The sequence below is a fragment of the Paramisgurnus dabryanus genome, chromosome 5 (genome assembly GCF_030506205.2).
Source record: "Paramisgurnus dabryanus chromosome 5, PD_genome_1.1, whole genome shotgun sequence".
Classification (NCBI taxonomy): domain Eukaryota; kingdom Metazoa; phylum Chordata; class Actinopteri; order Cypriniformes; family Cobitidae; genus Paramisgurnus; species Paramisgurnus dabryanus.
Window position 1 is genome coordinate 33,177,772 of NC_133341.1, and position 26,588 is coordinate 33,204,359.

At 39.8% G+C, this 26,588-nt stretch overlaps 1 protein-coding gene across 2 annotated transcripts in view; it reads right to left on the minus strand.

Annotated features, from left to right (window-relative positions):
- The window catches only part of LOC135732823 (ras-specific guanine nucleotide-releasing factor RalGPS1), a 111,872-nt gene that overhangs the window by 69,412 nt on the left and 15,872 nt on the right, over window positions 1–26,588 (minus strand). For both annotated transcript variants that reach the window (XM_065251176.1, XM_065251175.1), the window contains exons 3-6: window positions 26,079–26,183; window positions 25,034–25,084; window positions 10,771–10,854; window positions 1,433–1,522 (exon numbers count right to left, since the gene is read on the minus strand). In XM_065251176.1, the coding sequence (XP_065107248.1) occupies window positions 1,433–1,522; window positions 10,771–10,854; window positions 25,034–25,084; window positions 26,079–26,183 (330 nt within the window). The remainder of the gene's footprint in view (window positions 1–1,432; window positions 1,523–10,770; window positions 10,855–25,033; window positions 25,085–26,078; window positions 26,184–26,588) is intronic.

Sequence of the window (26,588 nt, forward strand, 5' to 3'; positions counted from 1 at the left end):
CAGACAAAAGCACAAGCCCTAAAATACTGTAAGTGTGATTTGCGACGAGACCAAAGATAAATCACACTGCTTTGTTCATAACACAGAAAATCAGATATTATACGCAACATTATAAAATACAACGTTTTACCTTATGATGACCTTGCGGAGTGAAAGCTCCTCTTGAACTTAAAAGTCTGTAGATTTTTGCGTGTGAAGTTTTTCTCAAACGCGAGCTGATGAGCTGACGATGACAAAACCGCTAAAATGTGATTTTAAAACTGCACGCGATGCTCAGCTGTTACAATACTGTATATTTACTGTATAACCATCTTATATCATTTATATCTACTATATAGTATGCCACAACAAAACTGCATATTCTAATTTTAATAACAGAACTACGTCTAAAACAAACACATTAAATGTCGCTGGAGACTTGCCATTGGCTGTTGTGTTTGAATGAATAAATAATGAGGTGAGTCTAAGAAAGGATAAGGTGCTATTTTGGGCATGTTTTACTATAAAAAAAGTTTTAATTTAATATGTGTTGGGTTATTACGTTTATGTAATACTAAATTGCATTGTTTCTGATATATATTCTAAATATGCGTTTTATTTTTGAGTTACCGTCATAGAGAACAATAGTACCTTTCCTGTGACTTAAATACTGCTGAAAAGACCTCCAAGGCTTGAATAAGCTAAACAGACGATAGTGGGCGGGAGCTGTAAACGCTAGCGCTTGCCTAAAGGAGATATTTTTTGTTTAAAGAGACTCCGTTATTTTAAGGTTGGCTGGACATTTTTGGGGGGGCAGAAGGAAAATCTGGGGGGGGCAATGCCCCCCCAGCCCCCCCGTAGACCCGGCCCTGGTCTCCAGAGTAGCAAAAATGTGCCGTTTTGGGTGTGTCCTTAAAAATGCAAATAAGCTGATGATATGATGGTTTGTTGCAATTGAAACTCAATTGTGCCATCAATTATTCTCTCTCTCTCTCTCTCTCTCTCTCTTTCCATCTGCACTAAATGGCAGTGCCGTGGTTGGATAATGCAAATTAAGGGGCGGTATTATTGTAATTGGCCTTGCTACCTACCTCACAAAACAGGCAAAATCTGAAAGACCTCTTTTTTCACATGCTTACAGAGAATGATTTATCAAAACTAAGTTACTGTTTTATTTCATGTTTTGTAGGTTGATAGAAGCACTTGGGACCCAATTATAGCACTTAAACATGGAACAAGATTTTCACGCTATGACCCATTTAAGCAAATTACTACACATTGCATTTTTCTTCAATGTTGTGCACCATTTGATTGTACTGATAAGCATCCACCAAAACTAATTTAGATATATCTTTGCAAATACATAAAGTTTATTTAATATCAGTCAGATATAGTGATAGTTGTCTGTAGAGATAAAGTGTGTTATTTTCCAAACAGATTGAAAAGAAATTACCTTAGCGATTTTCACAAAATGGCTCAGGATCTCAGCACGAATCTTCAGCGTCTGGGCGGTGAGGATCTCTCGTACCAACCAAAAGCTGACCTTAAGAGACATGAAATAAAAATCAACATTATTTACTTTCCAAATAAACATTTTCATCATTTCTGTGAATCTCTCAAACAACTTGACTTTCTTCTGATGTCCTTAAGTATTTTATTATCAACCCTCCTCCATTACACTGAAGTACTTTGTGTAGTGACAATAAAGTTGAGTTGGCTTTTCAATACAAATATAACTAAGACAAGAATATACTAGTTAACTTTTGAGCTAGACATGTGAACTTGAAGTGTATAAATCATTGAAATGCTCAATTACTTGTAAAGCAATTCTAAGACTATCCACAGATAATAAAGCTTCTGGACGTCTGAAAAAATGATCAAAATGATTGAAATATGAGCTCCAGATTCAATAGGGAATGAGAGAGGGGAAAGCAGAGGTCAGCGGAGGTCAGGTCCACATCATTTAAACTCTTGATTTTCCAAACTGGAGTCAAAACTATGCATCATGGAAAATCCATTTGTGAAGGACAAAAACGAAAAGAAAAAAACTTTTCCTCAAGTCAGATGAAGTTATGCAATGAAAAATGATCTACTGTGGTTTGATTATAATAGAACAGCAAACGCTGGGCATACGGATGGGACTCAGACGCAAGTTGATGTCCAAATAAAAAACAGATAAGCAGATGAAGTCTGACAGATTGTGACTCTTGCAAACGGTTTTAAACTTCTCCATCTGGGAAGTACAAGACAACGAGAATCAGATAAGCCAGCAAATTTCCTCAAAAGTTACTTCGGTTATATGTCATCATTATCAGAAAATGTATACACTGCTTGACTAAATGTGAATATGACTGAATAATCTCAAAATACAAAATCATTATATTAAGATATCTTACAATGTTTCTGATGATTAGGTCAAGTATATTTAACACAGCAACAGTAACTGTATACATTTCATTTTCTTTTCAGCTGACGTCAACAATCCTTCAATACTTTCCTGCTTTCTTAATTTATCTAAACAGCTGTTTAAAAAGAATTCAACATCAATAAACTTCAATTCCACATTACAATAAACAAATACATCAACATACAGTCTAACATCTGTTTTTGTTCATGAACGTTATGTTAAGCGCTGACCAAAAGATGTGGGTTTAATGGCTGGTTTAATACATTAAACAAACAGACGTTTCTCATGTCACATACAAATGTTAAGGAAGTAGATGTATTGGTAAAAGTATATTTATGTTAAATTTGGAAATAATAACATCATGTACTGCATACTGTACAGTATATGACAGTCCTTCCAGAAAAATGTGGCAAAATTGCGGCATATTCATGCAATTTTATGCAATGAAACTGCGGGAACTTGCAAAAACTGTTTGCAGCTTTTGAATGATGTTCACGTCACGTAATTACGTCACTTCATAGCGTGCCCATGGCAACAGGACTTTTTGCTACAAAAATGCGGGGATTATGAAATCATGCAAGCCCTGCATATTTTGCACGCGGAAATCTGTAATTTATGCGACGAAAGTGTGGACAATTTGTAAAAAATGCTTCTCTCGCATAAATATTCAAACTTTGGCTGATTAGGCTTTAAATCATGCGATCGCATAATCTTTTCTGAAGGGACTGATATGACAATAGCTGGTGAATAACGCCTTTCCAAAAAGCCTTTAACTGTAATATGTACAGTAACAAAATAAAAGTGCTTGCCCTTCACAAACCGCACTATTAATTTACTTTACATCTATGCATTTGGCAGAAATTTTATTTAAAATCATTTGTATTCTGGTGATACATTTTATCAGTATGTGTTCCCTTGAAAATAACTTTTGTGCTGCTAATATTAAGGTCAACCAGTTAAGATACAATAACAAGTTATAATAGTAACACGCCTCTCAATTGATCATCAGTGGGTGAATATGAAAACAAAAAGACCCGGAAATGATGTTTGTAACGGCACTCTTTTAATGTTACTATACTTTGATTATTACATAATTTGTAACATTCATGTTTTAGGGTTACAAAATAATTTTAATGTTACTTAATTCAGACATTATTTCCAGTTCTGAGGTGGGAAATATCCTAAATCTGAGTTGTCTGGAATGCAGCATTAGTAAATCTGCAAAAAAAATACAACTAACACGTTAAAATGGGGGAAAAAAAGACTAAATAAACACAATTTCACTACCTGTAAATATGAGCTCAGAGCTCCCCGAGGACCAGTTAACATGTCTGTAAATGAGAAATTTATGAACCGAACCCACTGAGCAAACAAAGCGTTTTCCATCGACCCACAGGACCTGACAGCACATTATGAAGAACACGAGGCATAAACTTTAAAAATAAATTTGCCCCCTGACATTCATCCTTAACAGCACATAAAGACACGAGTAAACATAACACTGGGTAAGTACACAACAAGTAAAGATAAGAAGTGATTTGAAACACTTTACAAAGTCAGTTTTTTAAACAAAAACTCATGAATGATTAAAACAGATTGACCTTCAGTATGAGGAGAAACAGAACACAGACATCAGGGTTTGGGCAAAACAAGAAAATTAAGAATTTAATCGTCCAACTTAGGTCAACTAATATAATTTTTTACGCGAGGATATTAATGACTAACAGGACGACGTTGGAGCAAATTTCGCGCAACAGATCCAGATCGTCAATGACAAATCAACACTGCTTGCCTCCTGTACAGTTTGCGGCTTTGCAAATTCGAAAATGAAAAGTGAAAGTAAACGTGAGCGTGGGTTCAAACACGAATGCCTGAATTACATACACCATAATACCCAACCAAATCTGTGAGAGAATGCAAATTTTCCTCCCTATAAGTCAAGATAGTCCAACGGGCAAGGTGGAAATGCATTTTGGTTGCCCGACTGAGGCACAATAGCCCTAGGATGTCAGGCTAGCGATTTTGCTAGCCCTGAATCCTCAAACATCGCATCCTATATTGTATAAAGATAGACATTATAGTGCCATCTATGTTCGGAAAAGTTTTATTTAAATCCAGAGTTTAAAGCTGGATCAGAAAAGTTCGAGGACAACACCCCTCATCTCCTTTAATGATTTAATGTCGTGCTGCCGTTTTGTCTTTTGGGATACATTTACTTTCATTGCATGGAAAAACGGATTAGACCTTCAGTCTGACATCTCCCTCATTTCCACAGAAGGAATAAAGTCATGCGGGTTTGGAGAACCATAAAAGCATTACTGTATAAAGGGAAACAGAGCGCCTTTCAAAGCCATTTACCTGCATCGCTTCTTTCTCTTCATAAAAACATTATCATACATTTAGTAAAATTTAAAAACAAACTTTAAACTACAGCAGTCAGACGTATCATAGTGTTTGAAGATAAAACTGAAGACAGCTTTACTTGATAATCCAAGTGTGCGATGACATCACTATCAAATCATTTACACTTCTCCACAAATCTCCTATAGAAACCTGCTGCAGAGACTCAAGGTGCAAGCATTTAAACGTCTTGGCTCTGAGATGATATTGGCTCTTTTTCCTAAGTGGTTGTAAAGTGGATTTCACCAAATCCCAGAGCTGCGACCCCCTTCATGAAAGAGGGGTGAGCTCATCGTCTCCCCTATAAAGCTCCCGTTCCCCTTCTCTAAATAATCACCTGGCATTCAGCTCTACAGTTTCTGCTCGGTTGCCATGCTGACAGACCACAATGTTTTTGTGTAGCGTATCCGCTCACCTGACTTCACTAATCAATGCAGACATTATTTACTACAGGACAAAAAACACATGACAACACAACAAATGTATTATACATAACTACCGGAGACAAAGCTAAGGTCTTTATGACTGTTAGGGACTTAAACCTCTTTCACACAGAGAATTGATCCCAGGAAAACTGCCAGAGTTTCTTCTGCGTAAACACTGGACGGATTCCGGGATTCATCCTGGGATGGGGACCTAACTGTGGTAACAATGCCGTGAAGGGTTTGTCGTAGTGATAAAGTGTGTGTGGTCACAATGACTTGCTGCATATCAGGGGTCTTCAACTACTCTTTTATGAGGGCCAGAATAAAATATGTAAATATGATGCGAGCCAAACTTTTACCCCTATTTTTAAATTTTATACATATTATTATATATATATGTTATAACTCATGTTGTTTTTGTAACTTTTTATACCCTTATTTTTGTATAGCATCAACTGTAATGCAGAGCTCTTAAACTCCTTTTGTTTATAACTCTTTAACTTTTATAAATTTTTATATTTCAAGTATTCACAAAATATATTCAGTCTTATCCTAATGACTGAAATTGCACTTCATGATTTCTTTTTTAATATTTTGAAGTTATAAAGACTAAACCACCTTTCCATTGTACACTACATTAGGACACGACTGTCGGAGTTGGCCCCCTAGAGGCAGTAGTAATGTAATTTCAGTTTAATCGTAAATCCCTGACAACATGGGAGAGAAGCTCATTCCAGTGCAAGAGCTTTTCATTTAAGAATAATTAATAATTTACTTTATCAGTAATCAATCATTTTTAAAGGATTCAAATGTTGATAAAATTAAAGAAAAAAGGATTAATAATTTTACCTTGCACACAGTGTTTTGTCATATGCGGTGTAGTCATAAAAGTTTTTTTTAATGCATCAAAAGCTCAAACCGGATCTGAAAATTACACATCTGCAGATGGATGGGATCCCAAGCAAATCCTTTCAGACTCTCCTTTCGGCCGTTATTCGTCATGTATAGTGAAAAGGTGACTTTTAAGCTGATTTCAAATCAGACAAAGATGACCGGCGGGCCGGATAAAGATGATTGGAAGGCCGCCAGTTGACTAGCCCTGACATATATAGTTCAGCTCATTGACTGGGGTTTTTAAATGTAGATCAACGTTCACAACGAATAAATGTCTGGAAATGATTTGACATACAGTATTGTTCCTGTCAAAATATTCTTGCCTATAAGAGCCTCACTTGTGCTTTTTAGATTTTCTACTCTTTTCTTACATGGATTTTTACAGATGTTTTCAACAAATCTTTCAGCAAAACATCTAGTGCTTGGGGTTCCTCCAAACGATCTACATCATATGTATATAGAATGACAGAGACTTTGTTTAAAGCATCACACACGCAGTTGAAAATGTGGTCCGTCTTTCCGATGGCTCGTGTGCCAGCTCATCAAGTTTGCCATAATGATGTCATAAAAGCAGGGATATCAGCAGCCAAGAGAGAGGAATTCTGTGTTGAAGTGGGTCAATGCCATTTTCTTTAAAGGAAAACTTGCTGCAGGGAACGCAATCCTCTTACGGTGTTTCCACATACAGTATGCTTGACCGAATACTTAAACAATTAAACATATGCTATAAATGTTCAAGTGGCCTATCTCCTGTCTGGTTTGTTAATATATAATGCTTATATAACTTAAACTAGGACACATGAAATAAGTTAATTACTTCAGATTTCCTTTTAAGTCATTCTACAATCTAGACCAGGGGTTCCCAAACTTTTTTTCCTGCGCACCCCCTTCTATGTCCCAACCGGGTTGGCGCACCCCCAATCCCCATTTTAAAAAAAATCCAAAAAAGCTTTATTTTCTCACCATAAATACTCATGTTTAATCTTGCGCAAATAACCAAGGGCCGGTTGCACTAGCCGGACGTTAAGAAGTTGGGTGTAATAGTCCTACGTCGGGCTTAGCTACGTCCAACATTGTGAAAAATATTTACGCCTATTGCAACATCTGAAACTACGCTCAGCGTAGATGATGCGCGCCCCCGTGTATGCGTTTAACCACTGTGATATTTAGACGCCATTCGAGTTTACTATGGTAAAAAACGTACACTTACTGCCATCAGCTAATAGATGACATATGAGAGGTTTCAGGGCCGTGCAGAGACAATTGGAGGGGCAGGTGCTCAAAGAATAAAAAGGGCACTTTGCTCGCTGATACGCAAGCACACAACTGAAACAAATAATAAAGTAATACAGAATAGAAAGATGATTTTAAGTCTAACGTTTTTCTTTATTTTCCTTGCAAATAGAGTGAGACAGAAAAATCTATATAGACTGAGTTTTATATCTATATATTTATACATTTGGCAGCCACTTTTATCCAAAACGACTTACAGTGCATTTCATTTTGTGTTTGTGTGTGTCAACAGTATGCAGTTTTAAAATTATATGATATTATTGCATTGTGACATTAAGATATTATTACGTTTACAGTCTTGTGTTTTTGTTGTCATATTTAAAATATAATTATATTCTAATCCTGTTCGAAATTTGTATACAAAGAGAGTAGCCTACATATTTTAGTTTTGAATCGTGTTTGTGTTGTGTTTTTGCACACTTTGATGCCTTGATGATGACAGGGCAATAAAATAATGACATTCATCTCTCCTTTCATTCATTTCATAAAGACTCTAGTACTTTCTTTATTTTCAGGTAAACTAAAACTGGTTGCAAAGTTGGAGAGTTTTTGACTGAGTTAATAATTTAGCACGAGTATGGCTATATTACCCAACATCAGCTCACATTGTCTTTTATCAAAGTCGAGTCCAGGAATCGTACATTCAATATGATACAAAAATTAAGAGTTTTTTTTACCGTATTCATCGGATCTTGCTCTTCCAACAACCTCCGCGTGACAGGTGGATGACATTAGAACAGCTCGAGAGCAATTTGAAATCAAACTCCTCCGTATGATTTCCCGAATATTTCTCGCGGTACTTTGATGTCATATGCGTTTCGGTTCTTGCATTGCTGCGTGAAGTTGAGCACACCTAAAAACTCGAGACAGCTACCTGTATGAACTCCCGGCAGAGAACGTCCCTGCCTTTGCTTAATCCATTGTTTTTATATGGGAAGAATGTTTTATTTTCAGCGTGAGAAATGCAAGGTGTGGCGTCACTGGCGTGTAAACTGGCTGAAATGCATGTGTCTCCCTCCGAATGCGTGAGACTTGAGAGCCCTGTTTGCATCTAAAGTTCTAGAGATGTTAATACACACAGACAGCAATAAACAAAAGCTGTGCATGCTCTCCTCACGTTGTTCTTGCAAAATAATAACAATATAACAAGCATCGCTTCGGTTCAATGCCGGCTCGAGGGGGATCCTCCCTGTACTGCGCACCGTGTCGTGCATGTGTGGGCGCTAGGGATGTGCATCGATGCATCGCGCTCCCATTAAAAAGACCTGTCTGAAATCGATTCTGAATCGTAAGGCTCCGATTCAGTGTTTCATGCACAGCTTGTGCATGTACTACGGCTCCGTGATCAGTAGGAAGTCCTTATCAATCTAAAATCACTACGAGTTTGACTCGTTTATAACGTGCATTTAAAAAAGCAACACTCGTCAAACACAATCATTTAAAATATTCTTTATTATCATGAAAATACCTGAAACAATCTGAAGAACAGCGATATAAATATTCCTTTAGACATTTCCTGGAATAGTGTTTGGTATACTACTTCTTCTGTGGCACAAATGGTGTTTCTAAGCGAGAGCGCCCCCTGGCTTTTGGATGTGCCTGCATTTCACCGTAATTCATTCAAATTCATTCATTGAGAAAACGCGCATTTGACCGATTAATTGTCACAACCCTAGTGGGCGCTGTTGACGCTGTGAGCTAGCTAGTGATCGTCCCTAAAGAGATTGTCCAATGAAAGGTCAATACGTCATCATGTGACTAATTTTATTTGCGTCTAAATTATTTTTTATTAATTTTACTAATAGTTAGATTGGGCAGGCCTTCACAAAAGGGCATTTAATTACAAAAAAAATGCCTTGACAAAAAGGGCACTTTGATCATCCAGGGGTAAAGGGGCAGGTGCTTGGGCACCCACCGCCCCCCCCCCTCTGCACGTGCCTGAGAGGTTTCCTCATGTTTACCAGTGCGTCACGTGCAGACCCATCAAAAACATTAACGAAAGCCTTTACTGTTCGCACAACAGTGTATAATAGTTTGCAGATTCATTATAAAAGCTCAAGTTTCAAACAAAATTAAATGAAAGCTTTTAATAAGTTCTCTACAGTAAGTATTTATGTATTTTATTATATAATTCATTGGCGGTCTCGTTACCATGCATGAAAACACATTGCTCGCGATCCTGTGCCCATGTCTCGTCACATTTCATTATTTCTATTTTTGCCATAAAAAAGTCTTTCTCTCTTGGTCCCTCTCCTCCTTCGTGACTAACAACTTTATCATAAGACGTCCCACATGACAGTTTCCCTGATTTCAGTCAGTTAAGCATATTTATAATATATATGGAATGAATGAAACGAGTTGGCACGCATATAGCGGCTGCAGTGCATAACAGAAGAGCAGTGCGTAGAAAAAGACAGCAGCTGTCTTCTACGTTTCTATCAAAAACTAATTAATTATAGTTTTTTATTTAAAATAAAAGCGATTACAAAGGAAATGTTTACTGTTCATTTTTTAATGTATTTATTGTATGGAAAAATCCCACTTAAAGAAACAGACCACCATTACATTTTTCCTCTCGCGCACCCCCTGGTGGCAGCTCGCGTACCCCTGGGGGTGCGCGTACCACACTTTGGGAATCCCTGATCTAGACTGTAATGTTGCACAAAGCGACATCTAGACACGTGATGCATACTATAGGGATGGGACGGATCAGTTTCTCATTAGATAACCGATGTGTGACTGACAAACCTGGCGATACTGCTATAACTGTAACATTGCATAAAATATTAAGAGTCTTCAGAGCATTTATCTTGACTGTACTGAACTGTTCTCAATGCATTGGCAAATTATCTGCTATTGTTTAAAGCATTAACCAAAACATAACTTATGCATATTTGCATAAAGTTAACCATTTAAGGAATCCTTAGATATTAGATATCAAGGCAAAACAATACTAAAATAAAAAAATGTAGTATAAAAGCGTTTTTTCTTTGAGAACAAAATATTACATTATTAGCACAGACAGACTGAAAGAAAGACCAAGTCAGACAGATGCAGACACACAGACTGACAGACAGACAGACAGACAAACAGACATTGAGAATGACAGAAAGACAGACATAAAGACAGACATTGAGAAAGACAGACAGACAGACATTGAGAATGACAGCAAGACAGACATAAAGACAGACATTGAGAGAGAGAGAGAGAGACAGACAGACAGACAGAGACAGACGGACGGACGGACATACAGACTGACAGACATGGAGAGAGACAGACATTGAGAGGGACAAACACAGAAAGACAGACAGAGACAGACAGACATGCAGATAGACAGACAGACAGACATTGAGAGAGACAGACTATTCTCACCTGGTTAAAACGTCGTGTGATGGCAACAACATTTGGAGCCAAACTGTGCTTCTCCTTTTTGTTCCAGCCACAGCTTGCAAGCTCCTATAAAACAACAGACAAATATTTATGATTAAAAAACGTTCAAATGAAAATGCTGATGATGAAGTTGAACAAATGTTTCTGAAATATAAATCTTAAATCAAAATGAATCACAATAAAACAAGTGATGTAGGTTGAAGGGACATTTCACAAGACATTTTAAAGACGTCCAATGCATCTTTGGTGTCCCCAGAGTGCGTATGTGAAGTTCAAAATACCACATACTGTAGATCATTTATTATAACATGTTCAAATTGCCACTTTTATTATTGTCAATTTTTTGTTGTTTGCACCATAATACTTGTGTATAATAATTCTGTGTAACTGAAACCTCTTGTACACAAACGTGGACGATTACACTGCTTTATGTTCAAAGACAAATACTTGGTTATTATACTTATTGGTTCTTCCTAACCCCAAAATAGCTGGAAGAAATGTGAAAAAAGACAAACCAAAGCTTGGGTCTTAGGAGGTTAAATGCAAATAAGATGATTTCTGCACTAAATGGCAGTACCGTGGTTGGATAGTGAAGATTAAGGGGCGGTATTATCTCCTTGTGACATCACAAGGGGAGCCAAATTTCAGCTATTTTTTCACATGCTTGCAGAGAATGGTTTACCAAAATGGTTTAAGTTACTGGGTTGATCTTTTACAAATTTTTGTTAAGTTGATAGAAACACTGGAGACCCAATTATAGCACTTAAACATGGAAAAAGTCACATTTTCATGATATGTCCCCTTTAATAGAGTAACAGATCCCTTTGGACTTTTTGTTGACCTAAAGATTCAAAGACTCTTCTGTAAATATTATTATTTATCTCTTCAACACTCTCTAGTACAGAAAGACCAGACATGACACACAGACTGTTTGTTTACCATCACAAAGGATAAAAAACAATTGACATTCATCGTATTCAATGAAAACAAGTCTGTTATGGATATGGATACAATCCATTCAACAGGTTGGACTGTCATCAAGTATTTTACCTCATGTTACTGTAACAATATTCCCAAAAAATAAAACGTTGTTTACCGCTCAAACCACTAACACCAAAGTATCTTCATAAACACGTTTATATACAGCGTGATCATCGGCTAAGGTTCAGTTTTTGCAAGAAGTCCTTATATGGAGATGGTCTGGACGTGAATCAATCCAAATATTCTAAATAATGACTTTTATTCTGAATAATCCAGACTCATCAGCATAAGAACAAATGTAGTGAATCACATCCAATATTGTGCATGAGAACATAATAACACTTGTCTTCAATGTCAATCAATCATGTGCTTCACAATCACAAACTGCTCATGGGAAAAACCAAAGATAAACATTTGGACTAGAATATAAGCAAACTAACAAAAAACGCTTAGGTTACTCACGTAACCCCGGTTCCCTGAAATAACGGGAACGAAGCATTGCGTCAGTTAGCTGACGCTATGGGGGGGAAACTCCTGTTTACTCCGTGACTGAAGCCTATTGGTTAACGTCTGTACAAAGTACAGACCAATGACGTTTGAACCCGCGCGCGGGAGGAACGCGTCCTTATATAAGCGCGGTTCAATCGTCAGGAGTTCATATTATTCGACTGAAGCGCGCAGCCGAATAACACTCGCTGCGTAGACGTTTGTAGCACGGCAAGAGACGCAATGCTTCGTTCCCGTTATTTCAGGGAACCGGGGTTACGTGAGTAACCTAAGCGTTCCCTTTCAATACGGTTCACTTCGCATTGCGTCAGTTAGCTGACGCTATGGGGGAACGTAATCCCATCACGCCGTGCATACACAACGTACTGAAGTGCCTTACCGGAGAGACACTGCGTGTGGCCCTATACCCGGCATATTCACAGCTTTAAAAGCAAATGTGTAAGCACCATATAAATTGTTGACGCGCACACGGTGGGGTTTTAAACGCACCGGGGGCACATAACATAGCACAAGACGGCGAGGTACCGAGCGCGCCGCGGCTGTGCGAGATAAGTAAATTCAGAGTCACGTTGGTGAGCTCGCTGAGCGCACCGTGGTGTACACATAAAACGCATGAGCGTGCATGATTGAGCCGAGAGAACCTGCGCTCGTAGGGCAGGGACGTCTAAGCTGTACAATCTGACAACGTAGACGGCGAAGACCAGCCGGCCGCGTAGCAGATATCAAATATAGATATAGATACCCCTGTAGACCAAGTTCATGAAGAAGCCAAACTCGCACAGAGTGGGCTCTATATAGGACATAGCTCATAGAGGGGCGTGAGCCAGTGCGATGGTTTCAACGATCCATCTAAATAACCACTGTTAGCAACAGACATACGTAGTGAGTGATCTGCGAAGCTCACGAACGGCCGATCTGACTATAATATGCGGCAGAACGGTTCGTAGCGTGGGATTATACAGATACCACAATAGTGTGAACCCAGGTGCACCCTCGAGCGCATCGGGATGCATGTATGTAGTATTATAGTGCACAGATCGGTGAGCTTTCCAAGCGCGCCATAAATGTGTATTGACTATAAATTGCACGGGCACAGGTGAACACTTGAATACATCGTGAATGCATATCAGAGTGTTATAATGCACAGGCCGGCAAGATTCTCGAGCGCGCCGTCATGTGTTCTGATAATAAATTGTGCGCACACGGGTGAACTCTTCAGTGCACCGTGAATGCGTATAGATAAATCAGTGCACAGAACGCGCCGTGAATGTGTACAGATATGATTGATGAACGTAACGGTGGGCACCCAACGCACCGTGAACGTACACAGATGAACAACAATGTATGTGTCACAAAGCATAACACAGCTGTGTATACAGGTGAGCTTTACCAAGCGCATCTTATTGTATACCAAAATGTTATAGCGTGTGCATGTGAGCTTCTCTAAGCGCACGGTGGACGCATATAATTAAAAACCATATCGTGCATACAGGTGAGCTAATGGGCGCACCTTTAATGCAACAAACCTCAGTAGTGCGCGAAGCAGGGATGTCGAAGCTGTAAACTGACAACGTGGACGGCGGGGACCAGCCGGCCGTGTCACAATTGTCAAATGAGAAACCTCTAAGACCATGCCCATGCTCTAAGACAAGTGAGCATAATTGTCACGGGAGGTGATAACGTCAACGATCCATAAATAGCCTGTATTGACAGGTGCTCTAGTGAGTGATCTGTGACGCAGATGAACAGCTGATCGTCTGATGTACGTCAGACGTATCTGTCATCCAGGACCTTGGACAGTTCCAGAGCGCTGTGCCTCGGGCACCGTCCGCATCTGAGAGATGACAGGCTTGTGAATTAAATGAATGGTCGGTCGTAAAAGCGTGGTTCGCTGTTATCACGGCCACATAGATATAGGTAGGGGAGAGAGCCGCCGTGCCTCTGTAGTGAGGAGAAAAGTGTTCCACCCACGATTCGCGGGGGGTATTGACTTTCAAATGTCACTAGACAGAATGGATCAGACTGTGCATAAGGACGCCTCGTGAAAGGGGTCCTAGCAGCTTGTGTCAATGTGTCATAAGGCACGTAATGTAGGTCGTGTCCCACGGATGCCATCTCCGCACGCCCATCGTAATGGGTTAATATTGGTAGTTTAAGCATGAGATGCGTATCACTCTGATTGAACATAGCTTATAAAGCGATGCAATGAGTTTATAAAGGAGATGACTCGTCAGCTTGTTCAGGGGGCGAGATCTCAGTCTGGTTCGGTAAATAATGAAACCACCGTAGATTGCCCGACCGCATTATCACAATAACACGGTCGAGAGTGCTGCAGTGCTAAATCATCCTCTTAATGTACCGTATTCACAGTACAAGGTGATTTATATGAGACAAACGGCGTTCCACGCGCCGAAGGCTGATTGCCGTCGTAAAGCGTGTTCAACCCACAGCAAATGCTGGGCTAGCTCGTAATGACAGCACTTCATGCAGCAGTGTGTAACTTAAGCAAGCTTCCCGGCCGTCAGCTCGGGGCGGGACCTTTGCTTAGTCAAACTGAAGTGGACTTATGAACAGAATGCCACGATATTCAGCTTTCTGAGGCTCGTTAGAGGGGTACGTGTGCCCGTCTTAAACGAGATGCCGCGCGCGTCTGACTGTGCGCGCGCTTTAAGCTTTGAAACTTATTGTGGCGGGTAGCAAGCTCACTTGAGGTTGATATTACCCTTAATATCTCCGAGTATTGGAGCGGAGGTGTGAGCGTCTTCGGATCCGCTAATATAAATCAGCTATATGGCCGAAAAACGTCATAAACCGCTTGGCTGTAAGCCTTTGAGTGGCCGTCCGGAGAGGGCGCGATTCAAACGCTTGGAGCCATGCAAAAGTCTGGGGCTGTCCTTTCTCTAGGAAGAGAGAATAACAGCCGTAAGACCGTGCTCGTTTGCGCCATCAGCATCGTAGCGGAGAAACTGAGGTGGGCTGCGAGCGAATTTGGCAGAAAGGTGTTAGAGACACCGTACAGTCGTGGGGTGTCAATACACAGTATATGGCCAAACCGGGGTTTTTTCGGCTAGCGTCGATAGAATTATGGACAGCGGGCCGTGTGTGCGTATTACTGATTGCTTGTCAGTAAGGCGATAAAGTGTTTAGAGACACCGTACAACCGTGGGTGTCAATACACAGTATAGTAAGCACGGAAATTACTCTTTTTAGAGGAATTAAATACCGTTCGCCACTATAGTGAGGTCGCATAGCCGACAGTATTACACAGTATGTTTGGATAAACAGCACACAGAAAACATTTCAGGGCAGTCCAGCCGAGGCGCGACATAACCCCTTTTTCCCAGACAGTTTCGTTCTCTGTTGATGCAGCTATGCTGCGGAGACCAGAGCTCAGCCGTTCAGGTGCACAAGCCTCAGTAGTGACGGTGACCGAACGGCTCACGGAGCAGGGTAGTATGTCTAGGTGGTTTAATGTCAGACTGAACCCATCGCAGAGAGGAAGTCTGCCGTGAGGCCCGCGGTTTTGCCGTTTATTAAAAGGGCAGAAAAACCGGGTATATATATATAAGAATGTACCAATATTCAGCGCACTGATATGGGACGGGACTGAATAAAGGGAGGTATTCGGGCCTCAGTATATTATAAACAAATTCGTTCTGCCTCTGATTCCGTCTAAACCAGAGAGAAATTACCAGGCAGACGAAGAATGAGCTATCTGAAGTGAGATCGGCTCAGGCCAGTAAAGCTCTATAATAAGTGTTTTAGCGCTCCAATAGAGGCGTGTCCGCCTTATCGAGCAGACGAATGAGATCGTGCCGCTCCAGGAGGGGAGGGGCATGAAGCTCTCTTATAATGAGTGTTCTTGGTGCTCCAATAGCGGCGAATCGGCCCTATCGAGCAGACGAATGAGATCGTGCCACTCCAGGAGGGGAGGGGCATGAAGCTCTCTTATAATGAGTGTTCTTGGTGCTCCAATAGCGGCGAATCGGCCCTATCGAGCAGACGAATGAGATCGCGCCGCTCCAGGAGGGGAGGGGCATGAAGCTCTGTAATCGTTGAACACTGGACAGCTGCATTTAGAGGCAGCGAGCCGTAATACCGCGTGCTAGCTAAGCCGTTAAGAGACCTCACCACTGTGGGGAAAGGAGCGAGGGACTCCGCGAGCGTGGAGCACGAGTGGCTGTGCTATGACAGACCGCCCGTGTTTGCTTGTCGTATGCATCTATCCAGGTCTACGGTTCCCCGCTTGTTCATCTCAACAAGAGAGGAACGGCAGAGGGGAGCAGCAACACAGACAGAACAGCCATGCGTCGTGACGGTATCACCCGATGCACTCGGGGGATTAATATATGTGCCAGAGATCTCGCCACTGAATGTGAGAGGAGCGAAGGGACTCTGTAAGCATGAACGGTTGCGGTGTGACAGAACACAGGGGGAGTTAGTCCGTGTGTGCTTGTCTATGCATCCATCTAGTCTCATGGCTCGCCGTGTGTTCATCCCGGCGAGAGAGGAACAGCAGGGGGAGCACGAAACATGGATAAGACAACCAAAGCATAAGCGCGGTCCCGGCGTGGGAGGTGCCAGACCGGTAACGCGCTCGGAGGAAATTCATAGCAGAGAGGCTCACCGAGCCGCTGTGCTGGACGCTATTACAACAGCGTCTGCTCTTTTAGCTTATAGCTTTATATTAAAAGTATTGATCTTACCGGGCGGCCGCAGGGGAGACCTCGTCAGGCGTGTGTCCGCTGCACAGGGCTCGTACCACGGCAAGCGAAGGCTATCTTCGGTTCTCGGCCGGAAAGCGGCAGGGGAAGACGCTAGACCTGGACTCTGCTATCTTCGGTTCTCAGCCGGAAAACGGCAGGGGAAGACGCTAGGCCTGGACTCCGCTGCAGGGCTTTTGTCAACGGCGAGGTAAGGCTTCTTCTTTTTCTTCGGAGCAGCGAGAGGTTCGCGCTGAAGGAGAAATAATATGAACTCCTGACGATTGAACCGCGCTTATATAAGGACGCGTTCCTCCCGCGCGCGGGTTCAAACGTCATTGGTCTGTACTTTGTACAGACGTTAACCAATAGGCTTCAGTCACGGAGTAAACAGGAGTTTCCCCCCCATAGCGTCAGCTAACTGACGCAATGCGAAGTGAACCGTATTGAAAGGGAACACCTGCATATTCACCACAATTAAAACCAGAAATCTTAATATTGAGACTGCATTTCAACAAAATGGATAAAAAGTACAAACAAAAAGATCTAGGAGGAGCCCAAGGACATACAGGTGAGTTTAAGAGCTTGGACAACAGGAATGCACCCAACCAATTAAAGAAAGCATGTAAGAGGTTAAAGGTCAGTTTTTAACACTCATTTTCAGAATGCCGGCACTAAAGTTGACACACAGCACTTTGTCAAGCCAGTTGTTACCCAGACAGGGTGATCATCAGTGAAGCGGGTATCATCCTAATGGGCTTTAACAATAATATCTTAGAACATTGAGCCACCTGGGTAAATGATTAGAGCAGAGAGAAATTCAAAAAAGCTCATGTCCAATTTCGTGCAAGGACAAAGGAAATCAGTGCAGACAACTTAAATATTGCACCATCAATAAACCTCTCCATATATGCCTGTAGTAGTACCAGCACCAATGACATCATCCTTTTATGGATGTGGCCCCAATCTGCCCGGGCCCATATGCACATGCAAACCCAGACGCTACACCATACGCATGTATGTAGATCACTTTATATAGATAAAGACATTTACAGATTGTTACTGACAGGTGACCATTTGTTGTAATTACAAAATGTAATTTTAGTAATGAAGGTTATATTAACAAAAATGTAGAAAGATATCTGCTTATATTCACCAGATTATTGATGATCAGAGGTTATGAGATGGTCAGACATTACATCAACCTCCTGTAATGTATACTGTAATTTCACTGAATTTAGACTCGTGTTCATTATGAGCCAGGGCACACGCACACACACACACACACACACAAACACACGTTTGCCAAGACCTAACAGACGTAAATGAGACCGTAAAGACAGTCAAAGCAGATGCAGCTGGAGGTGATTTGCATCAGCAGGAAATCATTTGGCAGAATCAGAGGTCACGTAGCTCTAAGGGACGATGTAAAATGTTTCAGGACAGAAATGAGACATTTCAAGTGGCCAGCTGGATGACTGCTTTACAAAAAAATCACTAACAATCACAATCACGGAGAGCCTTCTTACACCTGGTCACTTCATGCATTTTCTCTGACCTGATAGCTATCCGATTGTAAAAAGACCAAGTGTAAATGCCAACGTTTGTGAGACGGATATAAATCAAGATGCATTTCAAGACGCATTTCAGACAAAGTGTAAATCCATCTGGTTGATAAAGCCACATATGTCAGTGCTTTACTCCTCCCAAAATGTAAGCACGCCACTCCCACGTTAGTCAGAAGAGAGGCAAACAAACAAAAATGACACGCTGGTTGCTTTTTTTGGCAGACGACAGTGGGGAAAAAACTTTCTAGAACCAATAAAACAGTCCAATGACAAACTCCATATATTTAACAGAGAAAAAAACTTTGAGAGATTGTCAAATTGCTTTTATGCTGCATAAACATCGTCGTAAGTTTCTAAAGGTGGAGTCAGAGCCGATCCACCCAATACGCAGGCTACATGAGCTGTGTAGGGCCCAGCACCACTAGGGGGCCCCCTTGTGCCGCGAGAGCCATTCGAAATTATAACAAGCAGTCTGATCTCACGATTACATTTAATTACGGATGTCAGTCCATCTTTGCAGCTCCGCATGCGGTTGACACGCCTATAAACATGAGTCTTCATTCGGATTTTAAAGCTCTCCACCCGGAGCAGGAAAGACAAGTGCCATGAAGGTGAGGTAAAAAGATTAACAACACAAAATTCCTATTTAGTCTTGACTAACCATGCAATGGATTTATAGCAAACACTGCAGTCCAAATCCATAGACAAAGTTTTAGTCCAGTCGGTTTTATTAGAAATGCTTGTACACATTAATAAACAAAATCTTTCATACGTTTAAAAAAAACACAATTAATCATGCAAGATGTTGTGTGATTCCTGTTAGGATTTTAAAACAATGCACATTAGGTCTAATGTTTGCATATTTAGAGAATGATTTATGTATTTATGTAGTTTATCTGTGGAGTCTGAGCATGCCGTTTATCTGATAGCTATTTTGGTTTTATTTTATTCATAATTTTAAATTTCCCTGATAATCTACATCTCTTCTTGTTTTCTAAGTACTAATGTAAAAAATTAAGGGCTTTCAGAAAACATGTGTCAATATTATAAATAGGAAGTATTTTGATGAGTGTCACAGTAATGTACATGTGGCAAAAATGTACAGCTATAAGATAATACGAGTTTTAGTTAACATTTTGTTTATAGCTAGATTTAAGCAGAGACAGTGAATGTTTTTTAATGAATACGATGACAGGGCCCCCTCACAAAGTTGCTTAGGGCCCCCAGAAGCCCAGGATCGGCTCTGGGTGGAGTAATGAAGTGTGTAATTGCATTTTGCATGGAAATAGAAGATCGGATTGATGTCGGTTTACGCATTTATGTGGCCGAATGTAAATGGAACAGTTTTAACATATTAGATAGCTACCCGATCAGAGACAACACATGAAGTGACCAGGAGTAAAAAGGCCCTGAAACTATTGTGATTTACCCACATCTACATCCATGAGAATAACATGAAAATGATCTGGAAGCTTTTGTAAAATCCCAGAATGCACCTCTTTAAGTTGAGAGCTGTAATTTAATCAAAGAGGGCTTTTTCTTTTTTCGATAACATTTTAGGGATTTGTACAGTATACTTATATGTGTTGTTTCATACTTTTGATTATTGTCATAAATTGGTTAAAAAAAAACACACAGGTGTGCAAACCTTACAGATTTTAGGCGCGATTGTTTCTTTTGTTTTAACGTAACAAATTTCTTCTGCCAAGACTGCTTATGTGTTTTCCAGCATCATTATATGAACCTATTTCTGTCTAAACAGCTCAATAAACTGCAATTACACTTAAAACCCACAAACATTTACAGATTCAGTCATACATGAGAGCGGAAAAATAGACAAGCGAATGGAAAATGTGTTTTATTCTTTACATTCATTACTTTATTCTTTAGGTGTGAGGTGTATTTTTAGATACACCAAGATGTGAGATGAGCGTTTATAGATGTTTGACAGCAGATGAGATGTGGATGTTACTTATTTGCTATCTGATGTTTACATTAAAATGTTTCTGTTTAGTTCAGAAACACATCGACATTTAGGACATTAAAGTCTTAATGGATTTCCACACATGTGAATTTGAATGATGAATTCCTGAAACTTTATGGACTGAATTCTGAGCAACTTAATTTACAAACTCTTTGTTAGGGATCATAATTCTCTGTTATTTGAAAAGAGAAAACACCAAATGTATTTATGTTTAAATATAAACACAGCTCTGAGAGAATCAGCTGAGTTTTCACTGGACTCCAGATGTAACTTATAGGAGTCAAACACATCTATTCACATACACATTAGTTTATCGTTTAAAGTATTTATTGAGAAATTAACTGTACTGTATTGTACTGTAAAGTATATTCATACACACGTCAAGTCTTTGTATATGATACTGAATAATAAAATGTGTTTCTCTTGCACATTTTCAAACATCCAGAAGATCGAATGTCTGAAAATGTGGAAGCAGACATTACAACAGAAAGTCACAATCCAAACAGTGTTTAATGACTGTCAGATAACGTGCCATGTGTGAATAATCAGCCAAAATGTTTAAATATACACTGAGCTTCAGCTCTTATTATAGACGACACCACTTGACTGTGTGAAACTGAACCTCTGTGTGGATTTATCCGTCATCATCACCACATGTAACTCAATGATCAAAATAAAGCATGCACGATCAAAAGTGACTGCTTCACATTATTCTTCTCATTTAACTAGGGTTGCCAACTGTGCCGTATTAGCCGGGACGTCCCGTATTTTGATGCTAATCGATTTGTCCCGGACGGGACCTCCAGCGTCTCGTTTTTTGACTGCTGAACTGATTTAATCAATGACTGATACAACAGGCTTATTCGACTTTATGTGGCGCCACAAGAATCGAGAGGCAGATGACGATCCCGCGATTCGAGAAATCATACAGGGGAGACTGCTATCAAAATGCTCTCGCAGTATTTTAATGTCATCTACCTGTCAGTTCTTGTGGTGCCACATGAAGCTGAACAAGCAACAACAGCGTGCCGATCACAACACTTGTCATTTAATCACAGACCCCCCTAAGAACAATCAGTATATGTTTAAGAAATGTTAATAAATCTGTTATTTATATATATTTATTATATAGTTGGTTATTTAGCGGTTTGTGCATGTATTAGATCGGCTTGTTATAAAGCCCCGTCTCAATTCTGAAGAGATCGCTGATCCAGACCTGCCACAAGGCATTTCCAACTTTGCTAGGAAATTCTGGCGCTTCTGATTCACAGCTAGTAAGTCTGTTTTAAATTTAAGTTTTTGATGTTGACTCTGCAAAACTACAGCTTACAGAATCTATGTTAGTTTTAGTTTGTCACACATAAGATTAACATGAAGGGGATTACGTTTTTTTACCCGTAGTGTGGGAGTCACAAGGGTTTTGTTTTAGACATATAGTAAAGGTAATGGTACCTGCTGTAAATTAAAGGGGACATATCATGAAAATCTGACTTTTTCCATGTTTAAGTGCTATAATTGGGTCCCCAGTGCGTCTATTAACCTAGAAATGTTAATAAAGAACCCAGTAACTTAGTTTTGTTAAACCATTCTCTGCAAGCAAGTGACAAAATAGCTCATTGAAATTTGCTTCCTCTCGAATTATTATTATTATTATTATAACACCGCCCCTTAATATGGACTATCCAATCACGGCACTGGCATTTAGTGCAGAGATCAGCTCATTTGCATTTTAAAGGACACACCCAAAATGGCACATATCTGCTCACACCAACAAAGTGGCAATTTTAACATCTTATAATAAATTATCTGTGGGGTATTTTGAGCTAAAACTTCACATATGTACTCTGGGGACAACAAAGATTTATTTTACATCATTAAAAAGTCTTGTGAAATGTCCCCTTTAACAAACTATTAATAAGCTTACCGTATGTTGCCAAGGCAAGAGATATAAATTTAAGCAATAAGCCCCAAGATGCCATGGGTTACCTAAAACTGGGGGGCAACTTAAAAAAAAAAAATGCTGACAGGGAAAGAGTTAAAGTTAAGCATGCTTCCAAGCATTTTTGATCATCACTTCAACAGTTGCACAATATAAATGTTAATGTATAAATTAGATGAATGTTGAATTATATTAATAAACACTACAGTCTTTAATCATATTTTCATTGTGTCTTTGCTGCGTCTGTGTTGGTTGAGAACTGCGCTCTGTTTAAGTCACACTTGATTCTGAGGAACTACTTTGTTATGCGAAAGAGTAATATTTGTACTAATATAATAACAACTTATTTGTGTTTTATTTTATGAAATCCTGCTATGCATATGAAGTAATCGTTTTATAAAAGCAATAAGCCCCGCGAAGCTTAACCATGCAATTGTAGAAAATTAACAATATGATTAAAGACTGTGGTGTTCATAAATCAGTACGTAGCAACAGTGGCACAGTGATACTTCTGAAATGCGGTTCGAACCATGGGGTTACCGGGGTATTTTATCACGGCTTAGAACGTGTTTCAACCAAATTAGAATGAAGAACGAGGCCGTTTTATAATCATATTTAATTAGGAGATTAGCTCTCATTTTGACTAATGGCTTAAAACAATACATTGTGTACACAAAACCATATACTGCTATGGCAGGCCATCTTTTTTTCCCGTAATTCAAAGTGAGAAAGTTGGCAACCCTACATCTAACACATCACCCTGTGTTTACAATCTTGTATTCTTGACACAATGTGTCGATAAGATGTTTGCCACCTTCTGAATGAAACAATACATGGTATCGTTACAATGGGCTTCATTATATTCTGGTCTGTAGATATGACTCAGTTCATCCTTTAATACAGGTCATCATGACTACTTGATTTATTATACACCAGGCATAAATAAAACAAATCTCTTCTCAACAAGCCACATAGTTTGAGGAGGCACAGACGCCGCGGGACACACTTATAGACTGAAGTACGGTAGTAATAAGTACTGTACGTTTAAAAACATTGAAGGTAATTTGTGTTAATACTGTAACAACATCAGTGCAGTAAAGGAAAGTAGGACGCAGGTGGTCTCATCGCAAGCCAGAAAGTTTCCTTGCGGTCTGAGGAGAACCCGGACCGCTTGCTGCATCACTCATCCAGGAAAAGATTGCATTAATACAGAACTGTTATTCTTTTCTGTAAAGAGGATATAAACATCACTAATGAAAGACTGTCATATTTTAAAACCGTTCCTCTGAAGGCCTTCGGAATAACTGACTGTCTAAACATGAGCTCATCGACACAACAGCAGAATAAAATTAACTGCAGACTTTGCTATAGTATCGTAAATAATGCGCGAGAACACAGAGGACTGCTTTACACTTCCAGCATTATAAACACAATCCTAACAACAAAGACACTTTCACTCCATAGGGACAGACAATGATGCAATCCTGCTTATAAAGTTAACACAAAAACACTGTTTACAAAGTCTGCATTGTGATTTTATGTTTAATGAAGGCCACACACAAAACAATGGGTGGAAAAACAGATAATGTTTCTCTTATTGGTGTCTAGCAACTGAAATAATAACAAATCTACATAGACAGAAACACTGTTTTCATACTAACACACAGAGAGTGGATAAGATGACGCCTTAAAATAAGATACAGACACTAATATAAAACTACTGTAATATGATAGTGAAGATGGCTGTAGCACAAAAGAGACTGCTATTGTGTAACCACAATTTTAAAACAATAATAATACCTTTAAAAAGTACAGTGCACTAAAATATTATACGGTGGTTCCCCAAACAGGGATTATCTTAAACCAGGACCAGACCTTAGTTTAATTAGGAACTAGTTTTAACAAACATGAGAACGAGATGCTGCGTCACCATGGGGAACGTCTTAGTGTGACTACATCTGAAGCACATTGGTATTATTACTGTATTCATTTTATCTTACTTATCTGTTATTACTTACTTTCTTAGTTTTACTTTTAAAATGTTCTTTCTGTTTGCATTTCATATGGATGTATGAACCAAGAGCTCCTGAAAACCACAATTAATTCCTTGTGTGCTTGTGCACACCTGGCGAATAAAACTCATTCTCATAAATAGGGAGATGATAAGTTATAGGTGGGATGACGAAAGGACCAGGATGTATAAAGGGGCATCCGAGAAGGGCATTTCAGCTTAGACCTTCGAAGCAGGGAACTACAGGGATGCAGGCAGGGAGCCCGGGTTATAGACGTAACATTATTGAGTAACATTATTCATAACCTGGCCTGGGATAAGGCCTTTCCTATTCCCCATAAGAAATAATTACAAAAATTAAAAAGTGCACACATAATTTTCAGTATATAAACCATATCTATCTGGACAGTCATACCTGTTAACATGTTGTTGTTTTTTATAAAGCAGGAACACTGTATTGACCAACAAGCATTCAGCACCAGGTGTTCACCAGTCGATAAACAACAAAGCACAATCTAATAATGTGAAATGACAAAAACTTTAATATCTTACCTCAGGCTGTATGGCCTTAAAAACAGGGGCGTCCATCAGGGTAATTTGGCTCTGAAAAAGAATGGAAAAGAAAATGACCACAATGTCTAATCACCGTAGTGAGATCATTTTCCAGATCTGACTTATGGATTTGATTTATGGAAGCTGAATGAAAGCCATCTATCATAAAAATTCACTGTGGTGAAAGAGTTGAGAAATCTCACTTCGCCAGGGTCCTTCAAGCCTTTAGTTACAGTTGAGATGTAATAATAAAACCTTGTTACACATCAAGCTGTGCTAACAAACTCAAAATCATGCAATCAGTGTTTCTACTGCATAACAAAGCCTCAGGAAACATTACATTCTTGAATATTATAGGAAAACTCTGACTACTTTAATATTTATTGTAGTGGTGTGCCCAGGCTTAGCCCCGGCACATAGGCTGAAGGTCTCGCTCTGCTCCGTGCCAGTGTGCCCGCTGGTGCTGGTGGGTGCGCAGTGACACAAAGCGAATAACATGTTTTCATTCATTGCTATGGAAGGTAGGCATCACGCTTGTGCGTGCAGGGCACTCTCGACAAAAACAGAATGTGTTTCCGAGTTTTACCGCTCATTTTGCACAGTGCAAAAGAGAGAGATATGAAAAAAGGTCATAGACATCAAGTGGCCAGGTCAGTAAAACTGAACAGAAGACTAGAAACGTGTAAAGGATTAAAGAATGCAAATACCTATCTCACACTTATTATACGTCATGCATGACCTTTCGATGTGATTAAGTAAAATGCAAGATCACGCTGGCACATCACAAGGCTAAATTAATTTTTTATGAAAGTGAAATAATCCTTAGAGCATTTCACCTTATTTATAAGGTTGCATTTCAGGAAGTACGCAGGCCGTAGACATCAAGTATGCACATGATGGAGTTTCCAAACTGATAGGTCTCCACTGAACAGTAGATTTATAATGAGCTGTATCATTACAGGACACAACAAACCATCTAGAACGAAAGACCACCCCAGTTTTCCACCTGAGGACAGATCATTTTCACACTGACAGTTTTACTCACTGCAAACTCCTCTGGGGTCACTTTTAGCACATCAAACACGACAGCATCGTAGCTCTTGGCGTAGTCAGCGTTCTGCCCGTCCACCGACACCAAACTCTTACTGTCCTGAATGTGATACAAAAGCAATATGAAGCAGGAAATATTTAAGTAAGAAACAGTGACAAATTCAATCCTACGTTGTTTATTCTACAGTGTTTCATGACAGATATTCTGTTTCTTTTCTCTTTGGTAATCATCTTGGATTAATTCAATAAATTACAAGCTGGTTCTCTCATTCTTCTGTCATCTGTGTATTCTGGTGTGAACCTCGACCACAAGCAATAACAGTATGGATAATGCCTGCCATCGAAAGCAGAACAGTTTTTTCCATGGAAAAGTACTTCGGTCTGAAGGCTGTCATGATGAGTTTTTGATTTATACCAGATATGATGAAAGAATCAGGACCGGAGGTTTGATATTAGCACATGTGGACGTCAATAAGCAGAGATCTGACTGGTGTGTGTGTTTGTG